The sequence below is a fragment of the Oreochromis niloticus genome, linkage group LG20 (assembly GCF_001858045.2).
Source record: "Oreochromis niloticus isolate F11D_XX linkage group LG20, O_niloticus_UMD_NMBU, whole genome shotgun sequence".
NCBI classification, from domain to species: Eukaryota; Metazoa; Chordata; class Actinopteri; order Cichliformes; family Cichlidae; genus Oreochromis; species Oreochromis niloticus.
The window spans coordinates 12704616-12723316 of NC_031984.2; the positions used below are offsets into that span (position 1 = coordinate 12704616).

Genomic DNA, 18701 nt, shown 5'->3' on the forward strand with positions numbered 1-18701 from the left:
AACAGCTCTATCACCTTTTTACTCATGGACATGTTTGAGGTATTAATGTAAGATCTGTTTGAGGTTAACATTGTCAGGTGACGCCCTCTAGTGGACCCTGATGTCCATACCTGTAATTTCCACAGGAAGTCGAGGCGTGCAGTAGATTCAACCTGTTGGGCGTGCAGGTACAGTGCCAGGACAAAAACTGTGAGGATCACTGGAGTCATTACCCTCAGGGACACTTTGGTCACAACAAACTGGCTGTGAAGAGAATGACAAGCAGTGAGATTAAAGAAAGACTACAAAAAAACATTAAACAGAGAAGGAAACAAGCAAAAGATCAGCAAGAAAATAACATTTAAAGAAAGGTGATGTTTAAAATTGGGCAAAATACATAATAATAACTGAACAAGATGAAAAAAATTAAAAGTAACACTGAATGTAGGCTTACCACTGGTTTGTAGTTTCATTGAAACTGGGCCTTAAATTTAAAAAAACAACAACTTTTAGTCAGTAGAAATAAATCATTTAAAATGATGATGCAAGAGATATTTACATTAGTAGTCTAAGGATTTGATTTTGATATCAATTTATTTCATGCTACATATTTGCAGCTAAAGTATAAATGGAAGTAGATTTTTAGAAAGAGACAATGAAACATGTTTTAAACTGTGGATTTCAATCGAATGGAATATGTATGTATAGAAGTGAAGTGAAGGAATTAAAAGCTAAATTCACAAATCCTACTTTTTTGTTTGTGTTCTGACCAAAACTTGAAATGGCAAAGGTTTAAATGCAAAAACATCAATAATAAAAAAGAACTTACCACTGAGTTTCATTTAAATCACTAAAAACAGACAGAAAGATTAAAATATATTAATAAAACGCACGAACTTGGTTTTACTGTTGTACCTGCTCAAATTCACGAGTAAACAGAAGCAAAATCAATGAAAGACTCTGACGACATGTAAGTATTGTAACACTGTATGATATGACATCTCAGTGCTGTCAGGGTTAAAAGACGAAAAGAGCAAATAAGAGTATTTTAAGTAGTTTTATTTATCCTTAAATTACTGAAAATAAAAATCTTCCATTCCCTTTCATCCCTTAAATTATCAGTACAAACGGAGTAAACCCTCTCGGCGACTTCACACTTGTTTCACTTACATGGCATTGGAGGTGACAAAGAGGTCTGCATTGTCAAACAGTGCTACTTGTGGCCACTCCACCAGCAGCAGGAAGGTGAGCTGGATGAGCAGCATGAGGGCCAGCTTCCCTATGCTGCTGATCTGCAGGAACACGGAGCAGGCCAGCAGCGTCAGCAGCACGCTGTAGCTGAAATACTGACACAAACAGGAGGTAGCGGCGTCACAAGCACGCATCATCGACGATAGGTGTCAGGAAAACACAAATGCAAATCTGAGACTCTCCTTTTGAAGCGCGTGGACCGTTTGCTCACCTCAGGAAAGGGGCAGGAGGGGCCTCGGCTAGGGCAGATCTCTAGACCCCCCTCGACGGACACATTCAAGCTGCGGATCAGACAGGGCGTCACCGCAGAGGTGTTCAGCTTCTCAGCGACGCATTCAGCCAAACCCGTGGTGTCGCAGGCAAACTGCATGAAAGTGAAGCAGCACGACTTTAAACAATGTCGCACAAAGTTAGTAGCTGCGCTTAATTTGTTTAGCTATAACTTTGATCCCACCATATTAACGAAGGCAGAGATGAAGACGAGGATAATGGAGAATACTCCAACCAGCGTGCTGTTGGTGCGAGACTGGACAATCTTCTTCGAGACAGTCTGCATCGCAGCTGGAAAAATCTGCAAGTGGAAATGATGAACATGTTAAATACACGGTGAAGCCGAGAAAAAGAAAATGAGCGCAACATTTGGTATGGAGTCCAGGTGACCTGCTCTACCTTGATGCAAGAGTATATGGCACAGATGAAGAGGATGTTGGCGAGTATGATGAAGATACTGATGTAGATTCCCAGCATGACCGGGGTGCTGCGGGAAAGAATAGAGAACACAGATTTTAAAAGGATGTTTAGGGTTTTGTTTTACAATCATCATTATTATTATCTAAACCAGTTACATTTCAGAAAAATACCCAGTTTATTTTTGGCATTTTATTTTCAAGCAAGAACCTTGAAAGACCCTGTTAATATCAACATTAACAGTTTTTTAAAAAATTAATAAATCTAAATATATTTATGCAAAAAATCATGGTCTAAAACAGCGGTCCCTAACCCCTGGGCCACGGACCGGTACCAGTCCGTGAGTGGCTTGGTACCGGGCTGCAAGAGTTGAGGCTCGGGCGTGAAATTTATGGTTTTCGGGGTTTTTATTGGTTTTTAGCGTTATTTTTTTTATCGTTTTTATCGTTAACTCGGTTTCCCTGGGACTTTTCCTGTGTGTTATGAATAAATCTTCTTTTTTTGGGTATCGGCACTGGTTTTATTTTGTTGCATTTATGCGTGACACCTTAAAGGCCGTGAAAATGTCGTCGGACATAAATTGGTCCATGGCGCAAAAACGGTTGGGGTCCGCTGGTCTAAAATGACTGTGGGGGCTTTAATCCATATTTGTGAACATCTGGAAAAGCACAGCAGCATGACAGCCTGTAACTCTAAGGAGGTCGGATAACTAAAAGTGTACAACCAGTGGGTTCCTCATCAGTTCTTATTAGTCACTAAAGTGGGCGGAGCAACCCTCGGGCATGTTCAGTTCGCCAACGTGTGCAGCATGTTGTTCAATCACGTTTCACTGGAAGGGTGTGCAACAGTGGGGAAAGGTCAGATCAGCAGTTACACATCAGGAGTGATGTGTATAATAAACTGCACTCAATCAGCTGACAACAGGGGGCTCAAAGGTGACACAACTTGGACATAAAAGTGCATTTCAGGAGGAAACGTTGTTGCACTGTGAACGTTTATATTGTCAAAAAACACTGGGAGCTTAAACACTTTGGCGTGAGAAAAAGCTAGATATTTCAGAAATAAAGATGAAATTATAAAAACTTTTTCATAATGAAGCCTTAGGATTTCTACATTAGCTGCAGCAGTTTGGTCTTTATGCTAAAACTGACAACATTTTGCCATCTTTAACCATGGCATGCATTTTTAATTTCTCTTTGCTATTTGGGCTGATTGGGACCTGATGAATGTAAAAACAAACATTTTTTTTTTTACCTGATTTTTGTTTCTGAGAAGAATGAGATCCATATATGAGGACATTTGTTTTAAATTTTGATAGAGCAGTGGCAGTATCATGTCCTTGTACATGAATATCAGGCCCTTGTAAAGGCAAACTTTTGTATTTTGGTCTAGACAACCCAAAATGTGATGTCCACATATGTGGACGCCAGGTCCTAGGAGGTTAAAGTAAAAATACGAACGAGATCAGATCTCATAAATCATATCATATGTTTGTTTTTGTTTTTTTTATTTGAACCAAACCTCAAGCAAGAAAATACCTTCAGGCCGTTGTGCAGCACATGCTGTATTATTTCAGCAAGTTCACTTGCTGAATACTCTGCTCTGATATTAATATCTTGTTTTACATCATTGGGATTGTGAGATTTTTTTCTTTCAATCAATCTTATCTGTAAAAGGACAGAGAAATCATTTCACCTGTGACTCATGCAAAGCTACTCTCACAGAGACCAAGAATAGCTACAAATGAGCGTAACGGGTCCCCTTGAAGGGGTTATACACAGAAGCATTCACAGTAGAGCATTATGGGAAAAGGTGAAGTACTCACTGTGGAAAAATAACAATCTGTATGAAGGATATGAAGCAGAATACCAGCAGAGTACAGGCAACATAGCCTCCAAAACGATCGTCCACCTTCTTGGAATACTGCACAAAAAAAGAAATCAGAAATAATAGGAGTAGACTTTTAACACATGGCTGATATTTAAGGTAAAGCGCTTTAGGCAATAATGAGGCATCACAGTTTTAACCTTTTTCTCCAGACTGGAAGTCTGGAAGGTGAGTAAAAACTTCTTAACGTGGTCTTTTCTTAGCTGGTCGATGCTGCGAGCATCAATGGCCCGTCCCAGAAACTCATCCACCTCGTCCTCTGGGTTCATGGCCTCCTGAACGCCACGGCTGCAAAAAGAAGAGGCACAGACTGAGCAGGCGATAACAGGGGTAACCCAATCAGGCAAAGTGGTGCGTCAGAGTCCGTGCTTACTTGTCTTTACTGGAGGTTTCATCAATCCCCTGGAGAAGAAAGAGAGCAGACAAAATTATGACTCTGGCAGAAAAGCTGCAGCGCCGCTCTGTCGCTGTGAAGCAGCGCGTCGATGTCGAGTCTCACCATTTGTCTGAAGACTTTGGAGTCTTTGGTCCTGGTGAAGGTTCTGTCGGGAACCCAGCGTGGCATCAGCCCCTCATTAGAGTTGGCTCTTGTCCGCTGCATCTTCGCCATCATCGCCTTCTCCTCCTTCTGCTCGGAGAGAACAACACGAAGGCTTGACCAACTGTTCTCGTGCAACACAACATGGAGAACGACAAAATGTGTGACTGAGGGTTTGTTTAAATTCTGGCTTTCAATTTTCCCACGAGGAAGCTCGGGACTTCATTCACAAATTATGCTTTTTCAGCTCTGTTTCCTTCAATAACTATTCCATCTTCACTATCTGTTATATCGCCAATGTGCTTCAGTACCTTTGTACTTTAACGTAGTTCAGAAATATAAAATCATTTGAAATGAATCATTTTATTAAGCACTTCATTTTTTTGCCAGCACAACTGGGAAAAAATAATTGACATCCTACTGTTAAGATAAGTGTAACCTGCTCTTACACTTAACTCTTATCTGCTGATTTATGTCATAATAATAAATGCTTTATAACAGGTATTATGACTTGGTGATTAGCTGTGTCGCCTCACAGCGAGAAGGTTCTGAGTTTCAAACCATCGTTTGCATGTTCTCTCCTCTGGTACTCTGTCTTCCTCTCACGGTCTGAAGACACCGTAGGAGCCTAAATGCATTTTTATATCTAATGGAATTGTGTTTATTTCATATTCAGTGTTTCAGTGTAATATGTTAATACTTTTTAAATTGGCAAGACTTCATTGTTTTAAGCAAAAGTAAATATTCATGTTCAAATTGGGATTTACAGAGATGCAGGTTAGCTTCACTGGCAAATCTAAATTGATTGTAGGTGTGAATGCGAGCGTAACTGGTAGACTGTCTCTGTTTTCGCCCTGCGACAGACTGGTGGGTGTATCCTGCCTCTTGCCATGAGACCGCTGGCACAGCCTCCAGTCCACCATGATCTTAGGTTGGATAAATGGAAGAAAGTGGACGGATGCATTCCTGTGCTCATGAATATGATGTGGAAAGAAGATAAGCTGAAAGCAGGCGTTTGGTGAAGGGACGTGATTGTGTGTGCTTTTTGATTTTGAGACTATAAATATCAGGGGAAATCCAAACTGTGGCCATATTTAATTGTGTTCTTTTTTTGTATAATTTTTCATCTTATCGAGCTTTGTCCTTTCTTATTGTATTTTACTCAGTTTGAGCTGTTTTACAGGTTATGTAATGTTTTAGCCGGAATTTCCCACTATATTTTATCCTATGTCATCTTACATGTTCCTCTTGGATTAGCATGAGGATTTTCCTTTTTTTTTTTCCAAAGAGGTTGCTGTTTTTCCAGCTGCTGTACTTCCTGGATTTCATATTTCAGCAACACCTGAAGCAACACACTCCCACCAACCCTTCTTTTGGCTTTAGAAGACAGGCCTGTTTTCTTTGGACTGATCGCCTGCTAAAGCAACAAAACTCCCAGTTTGTCAGTGGAATGGTATTCTCACTGTATCTATTAAATCTATCAGGTCAAATTATGCCCTTAACATTCATAACTTTCATCAGACTTTCTGAAAACCTTGCCAATTAGACTAGACTACTTTACCTACTTGTGGCTACAAGTCACACTGAAAGTCTAAGGCCCATCTACACAAGTCCACTGGGATGGGAGGCCTTGGGCTTCTTCTTCCTGAGACTCTACTACTGGGCAGCCAATTCAAGAGCCTTTGTTTATTGGAAGTGGGTAGACCAATCCAGTGATGCAAGCAATGAAGATATCCCCCTGTGGGTACTCCTTGAGACCTCAGTTGTTAAAAATGCATCCTCTTACTCTCTGTTATTCTCCAGCGGTGCAATCACAGACAAATTACTATTTTTTTGTTAAGAAATTCCCTGCAAATACTGACCCAGATAAAAGTATCAATGCGAGGCTCCTAGTGTCTCCTTACATGTTCCACTATGGCATAGCCATTCTTTTATGCCTGGTCAGCTGGATGAGGTGTTAGATGCAGGTAGATGCAGACTGTGACTCTGGCAGATGTGTTAGAAACGAGCATCATTTCCTTTGTACCAAATACGGTCTTCCAAATGAGCATGTGTTACACATTACTCATTACTTTTTTTCTCATTTTCTTACTCATTACTTTACTTTCTTATTACTCTGTGAAATCCCTGTCATGTTGACACATATACAGGACGACTCTTCTTTTAGTATTTATATTTTGGCCCTACGCGACTGGCATGTTCTCCAGATGGAATGGACCATAGCTTGGTGATTTTTGGATGCTCCATAGAAACCTTAAAGTCTAAATCTCCATATACCTTTGCATATTAAATTAAGGTGGTGTTATTTGTTATACAGACAGAAGAAATACATAAGTATAAAACAGATATTCAGGGTAGATCTAACAGGAGATGGGGGCCTTTTCTTCAGCGATACCAAATGAACTGTCACAAGCAGTGACCTCCACTTGTTCCTCAACCCAATAGGATGTTGAATTTTGTTTATGTATTTTATTTATGTTCTTGATTCTGTTGTCTTAATGGCAATACTGTCACGGCAGCTGCATTGTCATCTGATCTCTATGTATATTTTTAGTGTGTGGGGACCTTTTTGTTGGTCCCTTTCTGGTGTTTTTTTTTTTTTCAGGTTCGGCTAGAAAACTCTGACCAATGTCTCAATTTGGTGAAGATTTCCCCGCCTACACCTCTTATATTTGTGTGTATGTTTGTGTACTGACCCGTTTTTGGCTGCAGCCAAGGACCAGGAATGTCTCAATGCTGTTCTCCTTCAGATACGCATTCCTCTCACCTCCAAAACCTGGCTCCACCTCATAGTCCCCATTCAGATACTGCAACGTGGCCTTTGTGATGTGGATCCGCCTGGCAGGGAAAAAAGACCAGGAAGTGTCTTTATGTGGGGTGTTTATTTTTTGGGGTTTTTCACATTAAAGGTGCACACAGGGGGACAGCAGACATACATAAATAGCTCCAGAACTGCTGCTGAACATAAGTCAGGGACATATTAGAAATGAATGAAACTATTTTTTTTTAAATCCGTTGCAAAACAACAATGTTCAAGAGCGCAGAAAGCTTTTCAAGTCAAGTCGCAAAATGGCCTCATCACTTGTACTTCTTGATGTTCAAATATGATTTTTTCATAACAGGAGAGCTTTTAACAAACTCCGACATCAGTACGAACTGTACCACCACAGAAAAATATGAATTCCAGACAGCAACAAATCATTTTTGATTTTAAAAACATCAAAACAAAGGGAAAAAATGATCGCATTAAGTGACCGTGGATTTGGAGCTCTTAAAACACTGTGATAGTTTTTACAAACTGTAAACGCTTCTCTCGCTCTCACCCTGCTTTGCCTCCCGCCTCCATGTGATTGGCCAGCGTGACATCATTGGACCACACATCAAACTGCCACTTCCTGAGTCCCAGCACGCCGCAGTGCACACGGCCACTGTGAATGCCGACGCGCATGTTAACGTTGACCCCCGTCACCTCACGCACCAGCCTGGAAAACAGAAACACACACACACACACACACACACGAGTGTCTCATCAGCAGCGGGAGGAATATGCAAAACACCACACGCAGGTGCATGTATACACTGTTTTTACTCACGAGATGGCCTCTATCATGTCAACACCCATCTCCACGCAGCAGTGGGCGTGGTCAGCCCGGGGTTCAGGCAGCCCGGACACGCAGTAGTAACAATCACCCAGAATTTTAATACGGAGACAGTGATTCTCCTGAGGAAGAAAAGACAACAGGACAAGATAAAAATATAAATAAAAACACACATCCGTACAGGAAGCACTTCATACTTCTCACCTGCTTTTAAACTTAAAACAAAGAAACAAAAGAAACAGCAAAAGATAAAAAAAATTAAAAAATCCACTATCAACACTCTGAAACAACCCTTTAAACTGCCAAACTATCCCTTTTAGAAACAGACACAAGTAATGGAAGACTGCTTACCGACGCCAGTTTGTCAAAACGGGCAAAGAGCTCGTTTAGTGTCATGACCAGCTCCTGAGCCGTGCACTGAGACGCCAGGCTGGTGAAACCCTCGATGTCTGCAAACAGAATACTGAGGACGAGATGAAGAGGAGCAAAAATAAAACACAGTTAATCCTCGATCATGAGAGATAAAAACCTACGAAGCTGATTCGGTTTGATTTAGCTATACCACAGCGATATACTATTGCATTATGTTACTATCAGGGCAGATGACCTTGAGAGAGGAAGGGTGTTTGACCTTAAAGCATCTGTGTGTGCGTATGTGCGTGCGCGCGTATGTGTGAGGGACCGAGTGCACCGTGTTTGCTCAGTGCTGTAATTGAATGTGTGCTGAAGCTTTCCATCTTTGGGGATTATCTTATCTTGGCTGCTGGTGATTAAGTATTCCCTCACTAGTGTTAATTAGCCTCCACTCTGCCAAACCACTCTACCGTCTTCTGACTCTGTGAGCGTGCTCAAACGTGTGTGTGTTTTTGTGTTTATGTGTGCACCAATGCGAGTTAGCCATTCTTAGGATGAATTCATGGTATGATTTTGTTTATTTTCTCTTCATTTTATGGGATTAACAAAATCCTAACAGGCTTTTTTATGCTTTACAATGTCACATGTTTCTCAGTGTATCACGATATGATCTCTCTTACAACGATTATAGAAAAGAAAGACGATTTAGTAGCTAAAATCTGAATTCATGGGTTAAATGTTACGTTAGGTGTTGAGGCCACACGCCCCAGCTGACCTGACATTGTCGTGTTTCTGGATATAGATCTTATGAAACATCATGTCTTCCTTCTTGGCATTGATGTCAGCCTTCATCTCCATGGCAACATGCCTCGGCAACACTGAAAGCAACAGACGTTCCTGGAAATCACAAAAAAGAAACAAGGAAATGCAGATCTTGTCAGTCAAAATTTTGTGGTTACTTTTCTATATATGTGTTTGTGCCTGTGTTCTTATTATCCCATTATTTACAGAGACATTTAAAACTCATTTCTTAGAGCGATTAGCTCTGTGTGTTTGTGCTGCAGTAGAAGTCCAGATTTAGGCAGACAGGATGTATTTTTTCTGATTTGTCTAACAAGTGTTGTCAGTGCATCCAGAGCTTGATATGCTGCACTTTTCTGCGCCCCAGATGTTATCCTTAAACTATCCAAAATAAAAGGGTGCCCTTTCCTTTCATTATCATGAACATCTCGGCATTTTTCTTTCCATCGTTCATGGAGGAACATCCTGTCAGCAGCTGAAAATACTTATCCAATCCATTTGAGAGACAAAAATATGCTTTTTAGTCCTCTGGATTCAGTAGCATGAGCTAAAAACTACATTTGTTTGAGGAAGTTACTTATTTCATTAATTCAGTTTGTCTGTTGGCAGGAGAACACAAAGATTAATGGACAGATTTGCATTGAGTTTTGATAGTGAAATTTTTCCCAAGTTAGAAGTGAATCATTTGATTAGCCTTAGACAGATAGACATATATTTCTTTATATAGTTTTATATAAAGATGTCTTTTGTAGGACCCAGGATTCTGTCGGAGCACCACACAGGAAATGGATGTCAGCACTGAGCGTGTATTTATTGATACCCTGTTTTCTGGGTTGGTCTATTGATGCTGATCTCATATGCCTGTTGCTTCATTTTATGGACACTGTGCTGTGAGATGGTGCTAATTCTTGGTTTTAGAATAAAAAAGCCACTAGAACATACCGCTGTCATGCCTTTACAGTCTATTGCTTGTTATGCCTCTCTTCAGCCCTCCTCAATTGTTGATAAAGCCTTGGCTGGCTTAAGAGGGCCTCAACTTCCTGCTACATCTCATCATACTCTTCGCTCAAATGTTATTTATGTTATGAGTGAATTTAAACCCACTTATCAATTTAAACATAACAACTGTTTCAAACAACTCTTGTCTCAATCTCTAGTTTTTGTTGCTGCTTCACACTGAACCACAGATAGTTCACTTTAACTGACATACATCTTTACAAAAATACGAAATAAAGGGATTGTGCAGGTCGTACGCTTTCAGAAAGAGTCAAAACTTCATTGCTTTCAATAATGAAGCTGTTTGAGTATGGTGGTGTTGGTGGCGAGCCCTCCTCCACACCAAAAGAGCTCATCAACAGCCAAACCAGGAATCAGCAAAGGTTCACATACTAAAGATGTAGGTAAATGTACTCATAAATGTACTCGTGTACATCTGATGTTCTTTGTCCTGGAGGACGTGCTTGTGTAAGTGATACTGTTCCGAGTAAAAGGAGGGTGTTATATAGAATGTAGATAAACTCCTGATGATAAAAATGAGTCAAAGGTGTTTCCAGCGTCTTGGAGAAAGCAACCGCCATGAATTAGGAGTGTCGCTAAATGTAGCAACATCAAGATCAAAAAGATAGAATTTTTTTTTAATTTTTTTTTAAGTATTTATATTCATCTCTAGTCATTAAACACTGACATTGCAGAGAGACTCTTTGTGTTCTGTTACAAATAAGTGCTGGGAGATAGAATTGTGTGTGTTTCTGTGCAGGTTTACCTGTTGTTGATTCTCCCTCTGCAGATGAAGCCGGGCCTGAATGTATCCTCTGGTCTCCTGGAAGGCTTGTCTCTGGGAAACCTCGGCGGGGTAGTGGGTACAGATGCCAATGATGTTGGTGCACAGGAAGATCAGGACATTAGCACTCACCTGGAGAGAGTGAAGGAGGGAAAAAGAGATTATAAAGCATTAGAAAAGAAGAAGGAAGGAGAATAATCCAACATGCACTATCAATGCAGCTTTTACTGCAAGAAAACGGTCTGTATTAGGTACTTTAATCTTTGTAACAGTAGTGGCAGTGATGCAAACAGACTCAGCGATACAGGTGTTCAACTTCACTTGTAATCCTTCCATAAAAGGACACAAAACGATAACTGGTGACAGGGTTTGTGTTACACTCATTGTAAGGGTGAAACTACGACACAAGCAGTGTGAGTTTCATTCTGCTGTTTACCATTTTGTCATTCTGACATTTCAGTTCTCTGTTTGTCTCAAGAGACTCAAGACTGTTTGTGCATTAAGGGGCCTTTACACTGTGGGCCGTGTGTGAGAGAAACTTGGTAAAATATTCCATCGTCAGTCCAAAAATAAAAGTCCTAAATCACAGACGGCCGGTTTGAAGCTTTGCCGACCAAAATCGAGTCAAGACAGATGGTTTCCAGCAGGCTTCAGGAAGTAACAGAAACACTCACATCCTGTTAGAGCCAATGCTGATTTAATAAAATGCTGGCTGTTTTCTGTCAGCTATGCAGTCTCAAATAAACAGTAAAACAACAAATTAAAGTACTATAGAGGCAAACACTTCAAACAAAAAAGCATGTTGTGTACTATTCTCAGGTTTGCTGCAGGACAGATAAAAACAGCAGGCCAAGTGGAACCAGAGGACCTGAACAAAAACATTAACACATAGTTTAAAATCACATAGTTTAAAATCACATAGTTAAAAATCAAGCGAAGCCAGAGCATCATGTTTCATTCTGGCTTCGCTTCACTAGCAACCTGTGCTTTTTAGAGTCATCTCTGACTTTACTTTACTTCACCCCTACACTCCTGTCCGAACTCTCGGGTCATGTGACCTAAGCAGCAGCTCAGGAGGGACAGAGCAGTCTATTGCTGCCCCGAGGTTATGGAATAAATTGCCTTTTTGCAGTTAGATGGTGACCAACCATGACCTATAACTCGTCTTAAAACACAATTATACTTCCTTACTATTGAGCCAGCGCAATACAGTGATCTTACTTCTTTTTAGTGGATGGTGGTTGGTTTAATCTGCTGCGGTGTGGCATGTGATTGATTGTCAGGGCTACACATCTGTACAGCTGTTATTCTAAGATTCTTAGAAGTTCTTGTGCCCCTAAAGCCTCAGTAAAAACACCAACCTTCTTGTGATGGCTGGTAAAACCCTCAATGTCTTTTGCTGTCAGTGACTAATTGCAAGTAACAATAAACCGGTTGCCTCTGGGCGACCACTTTTTAGCTCAAATCAATTACACAGGTTTCCTGGTGGGACACAACCTGTCTGACTTGGTTTGAATGCACTTATTTTAGACACTTATTGACTTTTTTATTCCCAACATATGAATATAATTAAAATAACAATTTATTGTAAAGATTGGCAAAGGGTTGAAATAATCGGTGTTTAGTTGATGACATAGAAAGATTGCTAACACATGCACATAAATCTGAGTCCGTCTCTGCGCCTCGCAGCTGGTGTGTTCTGGTCCTATGTAAGAGCGAAGTTTCAGAGCGCGTCATTTTGCAGTTGAATCAGTCTGCAGCAATTACATCGCTGTTTGTGGAGAAAGTTCAGAACTTCTGTCTCAGATCTTTGAGGTTCTGATTCGACTCTGAATGTAAGTACTTAAATTGAATTTCTGTGTATGTAGATGGCAACCGATTTGCTATTTTCACCAATCTGTCAGTTATTTGCAATATTATCCCAAACAGATTGCATGTAACTACCAACTCAACCTCGTTCAATCACAAAATAATAGCAGATTGACTCCATAGTGTCTTAGTCTTGACACATCAAAGTCCCTCTGAAGACAGCAGCTGACTGCAAGTTGCTGTAGACGTGCTCTTTAAAGACTCTTTAAAGGTAACAAGGTCAAATATTAATGGTTGAAATAATTTTGGTTGTGTTGTGGTCTCCAAGCACCGTTTTCATCAGTGTGACTGTAGCATAAATAGATCACACATACTCATAGCGCAGATCACAGATGGAATATAGTCCAGGAAATCTGTAATCTGTAACATAAATGCTCTGAGCAAATGTCTGCTGATTAGAGGTCTAAATGAAATCTAAGTGGTACTCTTCAACCTGGCCACTGGAAGCACACGTCTGTTTTTTTAACATAACATTTGATCGACAGTTTATTTGGTTGCGCAATGATTGTGATCAAACTGCTACACAGCAACCACTCTGCAGGTAAACAGACGAGTATTACTGGAATAAAGGCATCATTATGCTGTTCCTGTATGTCCACATTTAAATGATGTTTCTCATAATCGTGATCAGACTATTTGTATAAGCCTTTGGATAGTCAGAATCCAATCTCTGTACAGATGCCTGGCAAAGTCATCCTCTGCCACCATGTAACGTTTATTCTGTTTACAGAATAAAAGTTACATGGTGCAAATTCAGACCAAATATGAACTAATTGTGCATTTCTCCAAAACTAGTAACACACACACACACACTTCCTGACAGGAAATGGTCCTGATTGTGGGATCTGTTGTCCCCTCTACCCCTCACAGCCCACTGACCACTTAATAATATTTGCAGCTTGGCTGTGTGCTGCTATCTTATTTTGAAGTGTTTATGGTTTAAAGTGCTGTTGCCATGGGATAACCCCCAGTATCCCCCCAAAAAAACATAATAAAAATGTCCCCAAATGCATCATGGGGATTGCTGCTGACCCCACATAAGACCACTTCCTTCGGAGATGTGCTCTTGTTTATAGCTTAAACGTGACGCCTCTCACGCTGGAGGATACACTTGGACAGTAACAAAGGTTGTCTGTGCACCAGAAGGAAACCCAGAGATGATACATCCTGCATCAAATATCAACAGGAGCAAAGAAACAGATTTCAGGCCTGTAAAGTGGAAACTTCAATCCAAAATATTTTGTCTACGTTACCCAGCGGTTTTTAATCTGCTTTCCAGTCCTTCTGCTTAGTGTCTTTCTGTCACCAAGTGTATCACACACTGACATCTTCTGGGTGGAAATGGAAATACACAGAGGTACTTTGTGCTTCAGGTAATGCTTTAAACATACCTTAGAAACAAAAAAACGGACAAAACAAGATAATGAAAGCGCAAAGACAGCACTTTTCTTCAACTATGTAATAGTTATTTTACACTTACTTTGACCCTGTTCTTTATTTTATCTATGTAAACACATAAAAGATTCCTTATTAAAAGCTTGTTTAAAAACAAAACATAATAGAAGTCAGCAAACCTTTGGGCACTGTTAGGTATTTTTGGGAAATAGTTTAAGAATTTAGGCGCTCCTGAGTCCCATGTTGTCACGGTCTCTGTTTTAATTGTTGTTTTTGTTGTTTCTTTGTGTTTTTAGTTACTCCTGCCTTTTGTGTTGCTACCCCTCTGTCATTGAGTTTAGTGTTTCATGTCTCTGTGTTAGTCATTTTCCCTGCGAGAGGCTGGCGACCTGTTCAGGATTCACCCTGAACAGAGCCCTGAATTTGATAAGCAGAAGATGGATGGATGGATGGATGGACGGACGGATGGCAAAATACTTTTGTAAATGATGGAAACTGTAAAACCACAACAAGACATTTAGTGTTATAAAGTTAAGATAAGGGTTAGAAGCCAGAAGCAGCCAGTACTGAGGTTTGGAATGCTGACATGGGGATTCAGAGACCTACCACCACGGTCTGTCAGAGTAAAATTCATAAATACCATTGTGCTCAGTATAGTTGTTGATACTGACATCAGTACAGTCAGCTACAATATTTGATATGTTGCAAGACCATCAGGAGTTAGTGTCGTACAGAAAACAGGTTTCTGGACAGTGGTCAAGCTGTCGCTGATAGGTTGTTACAGCCTCCACGTCTCTAAAAACAACACTGGCCCTGCAAAAGCTGGAAAAAACATAGCAAGAGTTGATTTAAAACCAATTTTTTTCCAAATCCCATGATCGACTAAAACAAATTATATTATAAATATAATATAAATTATATTATAGTGAGAAAAATGAGAGCCAGACTTTGGATTTCATGTGATTTTATGTTACATAGAATAAGCTATGCAAGTACTGAAACAACCAAAATGTGTTGAAATCAAAGAACACTAGATTAGATAATGGTATTACTGTGTGCATTTTACTTTATAGACAGGTGGCATGTATGTCTCAGTGGATTGTTTCCAAATTATGAGTCTTTGAATGTCTGTATTCATCAGTGAGCACATATTATTGAAAGTAAATTGAGAGATTTTACATTACCTGACTTACAACAAGGCTAAGACTAGGTTAATGCTGTACAACGAGCACCTTAGTCCTGTCCTAACACGTGGCTCGGTTTTGGAAACGTTGTCTCACAGCACGAGGGCCCGGGATGTGATTTAGAATTTGTTTGGTTTATCTCAGACCCGGTAACCCAAAAGAGATTCTTAATCTCAAGACTTTCACTTGCTTGTTAAGTAAAAGTTAAAAGAGTCTGAAAACACATTTCTGCAAGAACTTGTTATCCTTTAATGTTAAGTAGTGCCTTTAGGGTGTCCGTTTAGCTCACTGAGTTGAGCAGGTGACCCATATGACGTAAGGCTTGGGTTTGAATCTGCCCCGAGGCCGTTTACTCTGTGCCCTCCCTGTTCTGTCTCCTCTCCACTGTCCTAACACAATAATATCTAAAAGCCCCCCCAAAAAATAGAACCTTTAAAGGTACAGACAGATAACTCAACCTTCGCAGCTTAATAGTCTGGAGTCGCTCACATGTGGAAACGGTACTTTAAAGTTAATGCTGGGAATCTTCAATCTCGTTTTCCAAAATGATAATAAATTTGTTAATCCCATCCTCAGACAGGATCAACTGTTGCTCCTCATGAGTGGTTTTGATTTCGATCCTTCTTTCTGAAGCGTCACTGGTTTCTTTAAACATTCTGCACGTTGTGTGTTTGTACATTTCTTATATTGCGGATTTATGATTTTTTGTTTAATTAGATTTCTTAATTTTTTAATTTAGGTTTTTTTAAGTGCACAAATTGAGAGTACTTGCTAAAAAAAGAACAGCCTTCGCACTGTCCCAACACTGATCAAAAGAATCATGCTTAAGTAGAGAGTTTGCATGATTAAATATATATATAAATATATATTGCAGCTGGAAAGTAATTCTAAGAATAGCAGCAGAGGATTAAGGTAAGCCAAGGTGACATAGTTTACAGAGCATCACAGACATGAGAATAGAAGCAGATGGGTAATGGGTACAGGAGTTTAAAAAGAAAGTAAACACTGGGCGGGGTAAAACAAAACAAAAAAAAAAGAGAAAGAAAGAAAGCACATAATGGATAACGCAGATAAAACTGAAGAATGACAGATGTTGAGGGGAGGAAGGAAATTAGTGGTAAAAACAGAAGCGGCATGAGGAAGGAAAAAGACAATGTGTGGATGACAGGAATAAGAAGAGTCCCAGTAAGAGCGGGAGGGAGGGAGAGGACAGATATGGGCCACAGTGACATTAGGCAGATGGCTCAGAGCGCTCAGCTCTGTTTACATTACTCTCACTGTTCAAGCAAAAACAGGCATGAGACAAAAGTGAAACCTGCAGCACGATGCATGTCTGCAGGTGAGAGCGCCCTGTCGGTCTGAGCGTGCATGCAGCTGAGACTTCTCTACATGCGAGCGGGTCTTCTTTCCAATATTTAATGAGCTGCAGCATTTATCTGTTGAGATTCATTTAACGTCCGCATCGCACTCCAAGCGTCTGAGCGTGCAGCCTTCAAACTAATTGCTTGCTTTTCTCAAGAGGGCACAGGCTAGTGGGTTTACAGAGTACACAGTAAAGTCCTGTGTTTACGCAACAGCACTCCACCTCTTTAGCAGCTCTGCTTGGCAGCGTTTACCTGCTACCTGTAAAAGGCCACCACACCTGCTCGTGTCCTCTAAGTTCAACAACACCCTCATTTATCTAAGGGCGTCACTTTTCCCAGTTTAATCCGGCGCCATTATAATCTCGCCACTACGCATCAGCAGGTGAGATTCCCGACTGGACTGAGTTGCCAGCTCGGCTTACAGCCCGCTAAAAACGTTATATTCGGTTTGTGAAGACCGAAATGTATCGCGTCACCGGAACGTCACATAGTCTTGTTTTTGCCATAAAAGCAGTTGTCATTTTCCCGTGGGTGACATGATGGAAGCAGCCGGCCAGTCTGTGGAGAGGACCTCGGCCTAATCCCTGGATATCAAAATGGCATTATGTAAGAGCTGCTCAGATCTACACAGGAAAGCCAAAACAGCAGTAACACTGGCTATTCTGCAGCATAGATTAAAATGCACTTAGTCACAGAAAGCCCCCATCAGCTTACAAAGAATACGAGGGTATAATCAATAAATGATCAGCATGACTGTATGGATGCATTGCTGAATCAATAACCACCTTAGTACAAAACAAGCAGGGCGTTGCTCTCACGAAACACCTCCAGAGTTAATATGTAAATTAAAAAAGACTGCGTAATTATTTATCAGTAATAATCCAAAACTACTGAACTTTGTCATCATGAGCTGAGAAATTTAGATTAAAAAATATATATTTTTGTTTAAGTTTATATTTATTTATTATAAAAGTACATTTTTGCTATGATCCAGTGGTGCTTAATTAAATAAATATCAAATATGGCTATAAAATTTGGGAAAAACGCAGAAAACAGTGCAGAACAATATTAAAGACTGACTGATGTCAGTGCATCTGTAAAAACTAATGCTCTTAAGTTTGAATAATTCTCTCATGTAAACATCAAATGGCTTCAGTTGCGAGTTGGACCTATAGCTGATAAAGAAAGACTTTCATCTTTTAAATCTTTTAAAAAATAAGCTTAAATTCACTTATATTGAAAAAGAAAGACAAAAAGTAAAAGTGAATATGGTTACAAACCTCATTGATTATTAAAGAAAAATAAGATCTCTGCTAAGATGATGGCTCATAATTATGATTAAAATTAGTTGCACTAAACCACAATGGCATGCATTTCAACTGCAGCCTCTCAGCAAGGGATTAAAGTCAGTAGGAGTCGTCCTCTGGGGATCACGAATGTTTGTACAAAATGTCATGGAAATCCATTCAAAAGCTGCTCGCATTTCCGTCCCCAGAGCCACGCAGCCAGCAAGGCTAAAATTAAACACACACACTAAACAAATTAAGTGCTACATTTGTGTCTTCACTCGTGCTGTATGTGTAAGCATTTGTCACAACAGCAACGCTACACCTTTTCTTCTCGTCCAATCAAAGCGAAGCTCCGAAGCTGCCGGGCGAGCAGGCGAGAATAAGAGGAAGGGGGGTGGTGGGCTAATGGAATATCCAGAAAATGTATTTATAATTTCTCTCATCCTTTTATGATGGGTTCAGCACGGCGGCCATTTACTTTAACAGGAAGTCTGCAGTCCTGACAGCGAGCCTATAAACATTGACTTTTAAGGCCATCGGGCCCCTTTTCAGTCTGAAAAAGAGTGTTCTTTAAAGAGGAGAGAGAAATGCGTGACAATACGGACAAATGACATGTTTGAAAGTGTCCAATGAGACTAAAACAAATTTAGTGCATCAGAACGGCATTATTTAAAACAGAAATATTTTTACGTTAGCAATTGATCATATTACAAACCCAGGGAAA

At 40.2% G+C, this 18701-nt stretch overlaps 1 protein-coding gene across 1 annotated transcript in view; it reads right to left on the minus strand.

Moving 5' to 3' along the window:
- The window catches only part of adcy6a (adenylate cyclase 6a), a 48484-nt gene that overhangs the window by 6438 nt on the left and 23345 nt on the right, over positions 1-18701 (minus strand). The window contains 17 exon segments of the mRNA XM_013275873.3: positions 111-243; positions 434-463; positions 809-829; positions 1150-1325; positions 1442-1594; positions 1685-1801; positions 1900-1987; positions 3743-3840; positions 3945-4092; positions 4178-4206; positions 4304-4432; positions 7039-7180; positions 7666-7824; positions 7936-8063; positions 8293-8404; positions 9071-9192; positions 10859-11008. Coding sequence (XP_013131327.2) covers positions 111-243; positions 434-463; positions 809-829; positions 1150-1325; positions 1442-1594; positions 1685-1801; positions 1900-1987; positions 3743-3840; positions 3945-4092; positions 4178-4206; positions 4304-4432; positions 7039-7180; positions 7666-7824; positions 7936-8063; positions 8293-8404; positions 9071-9192; positions 10859-11008 — 1935 coding nt within the window.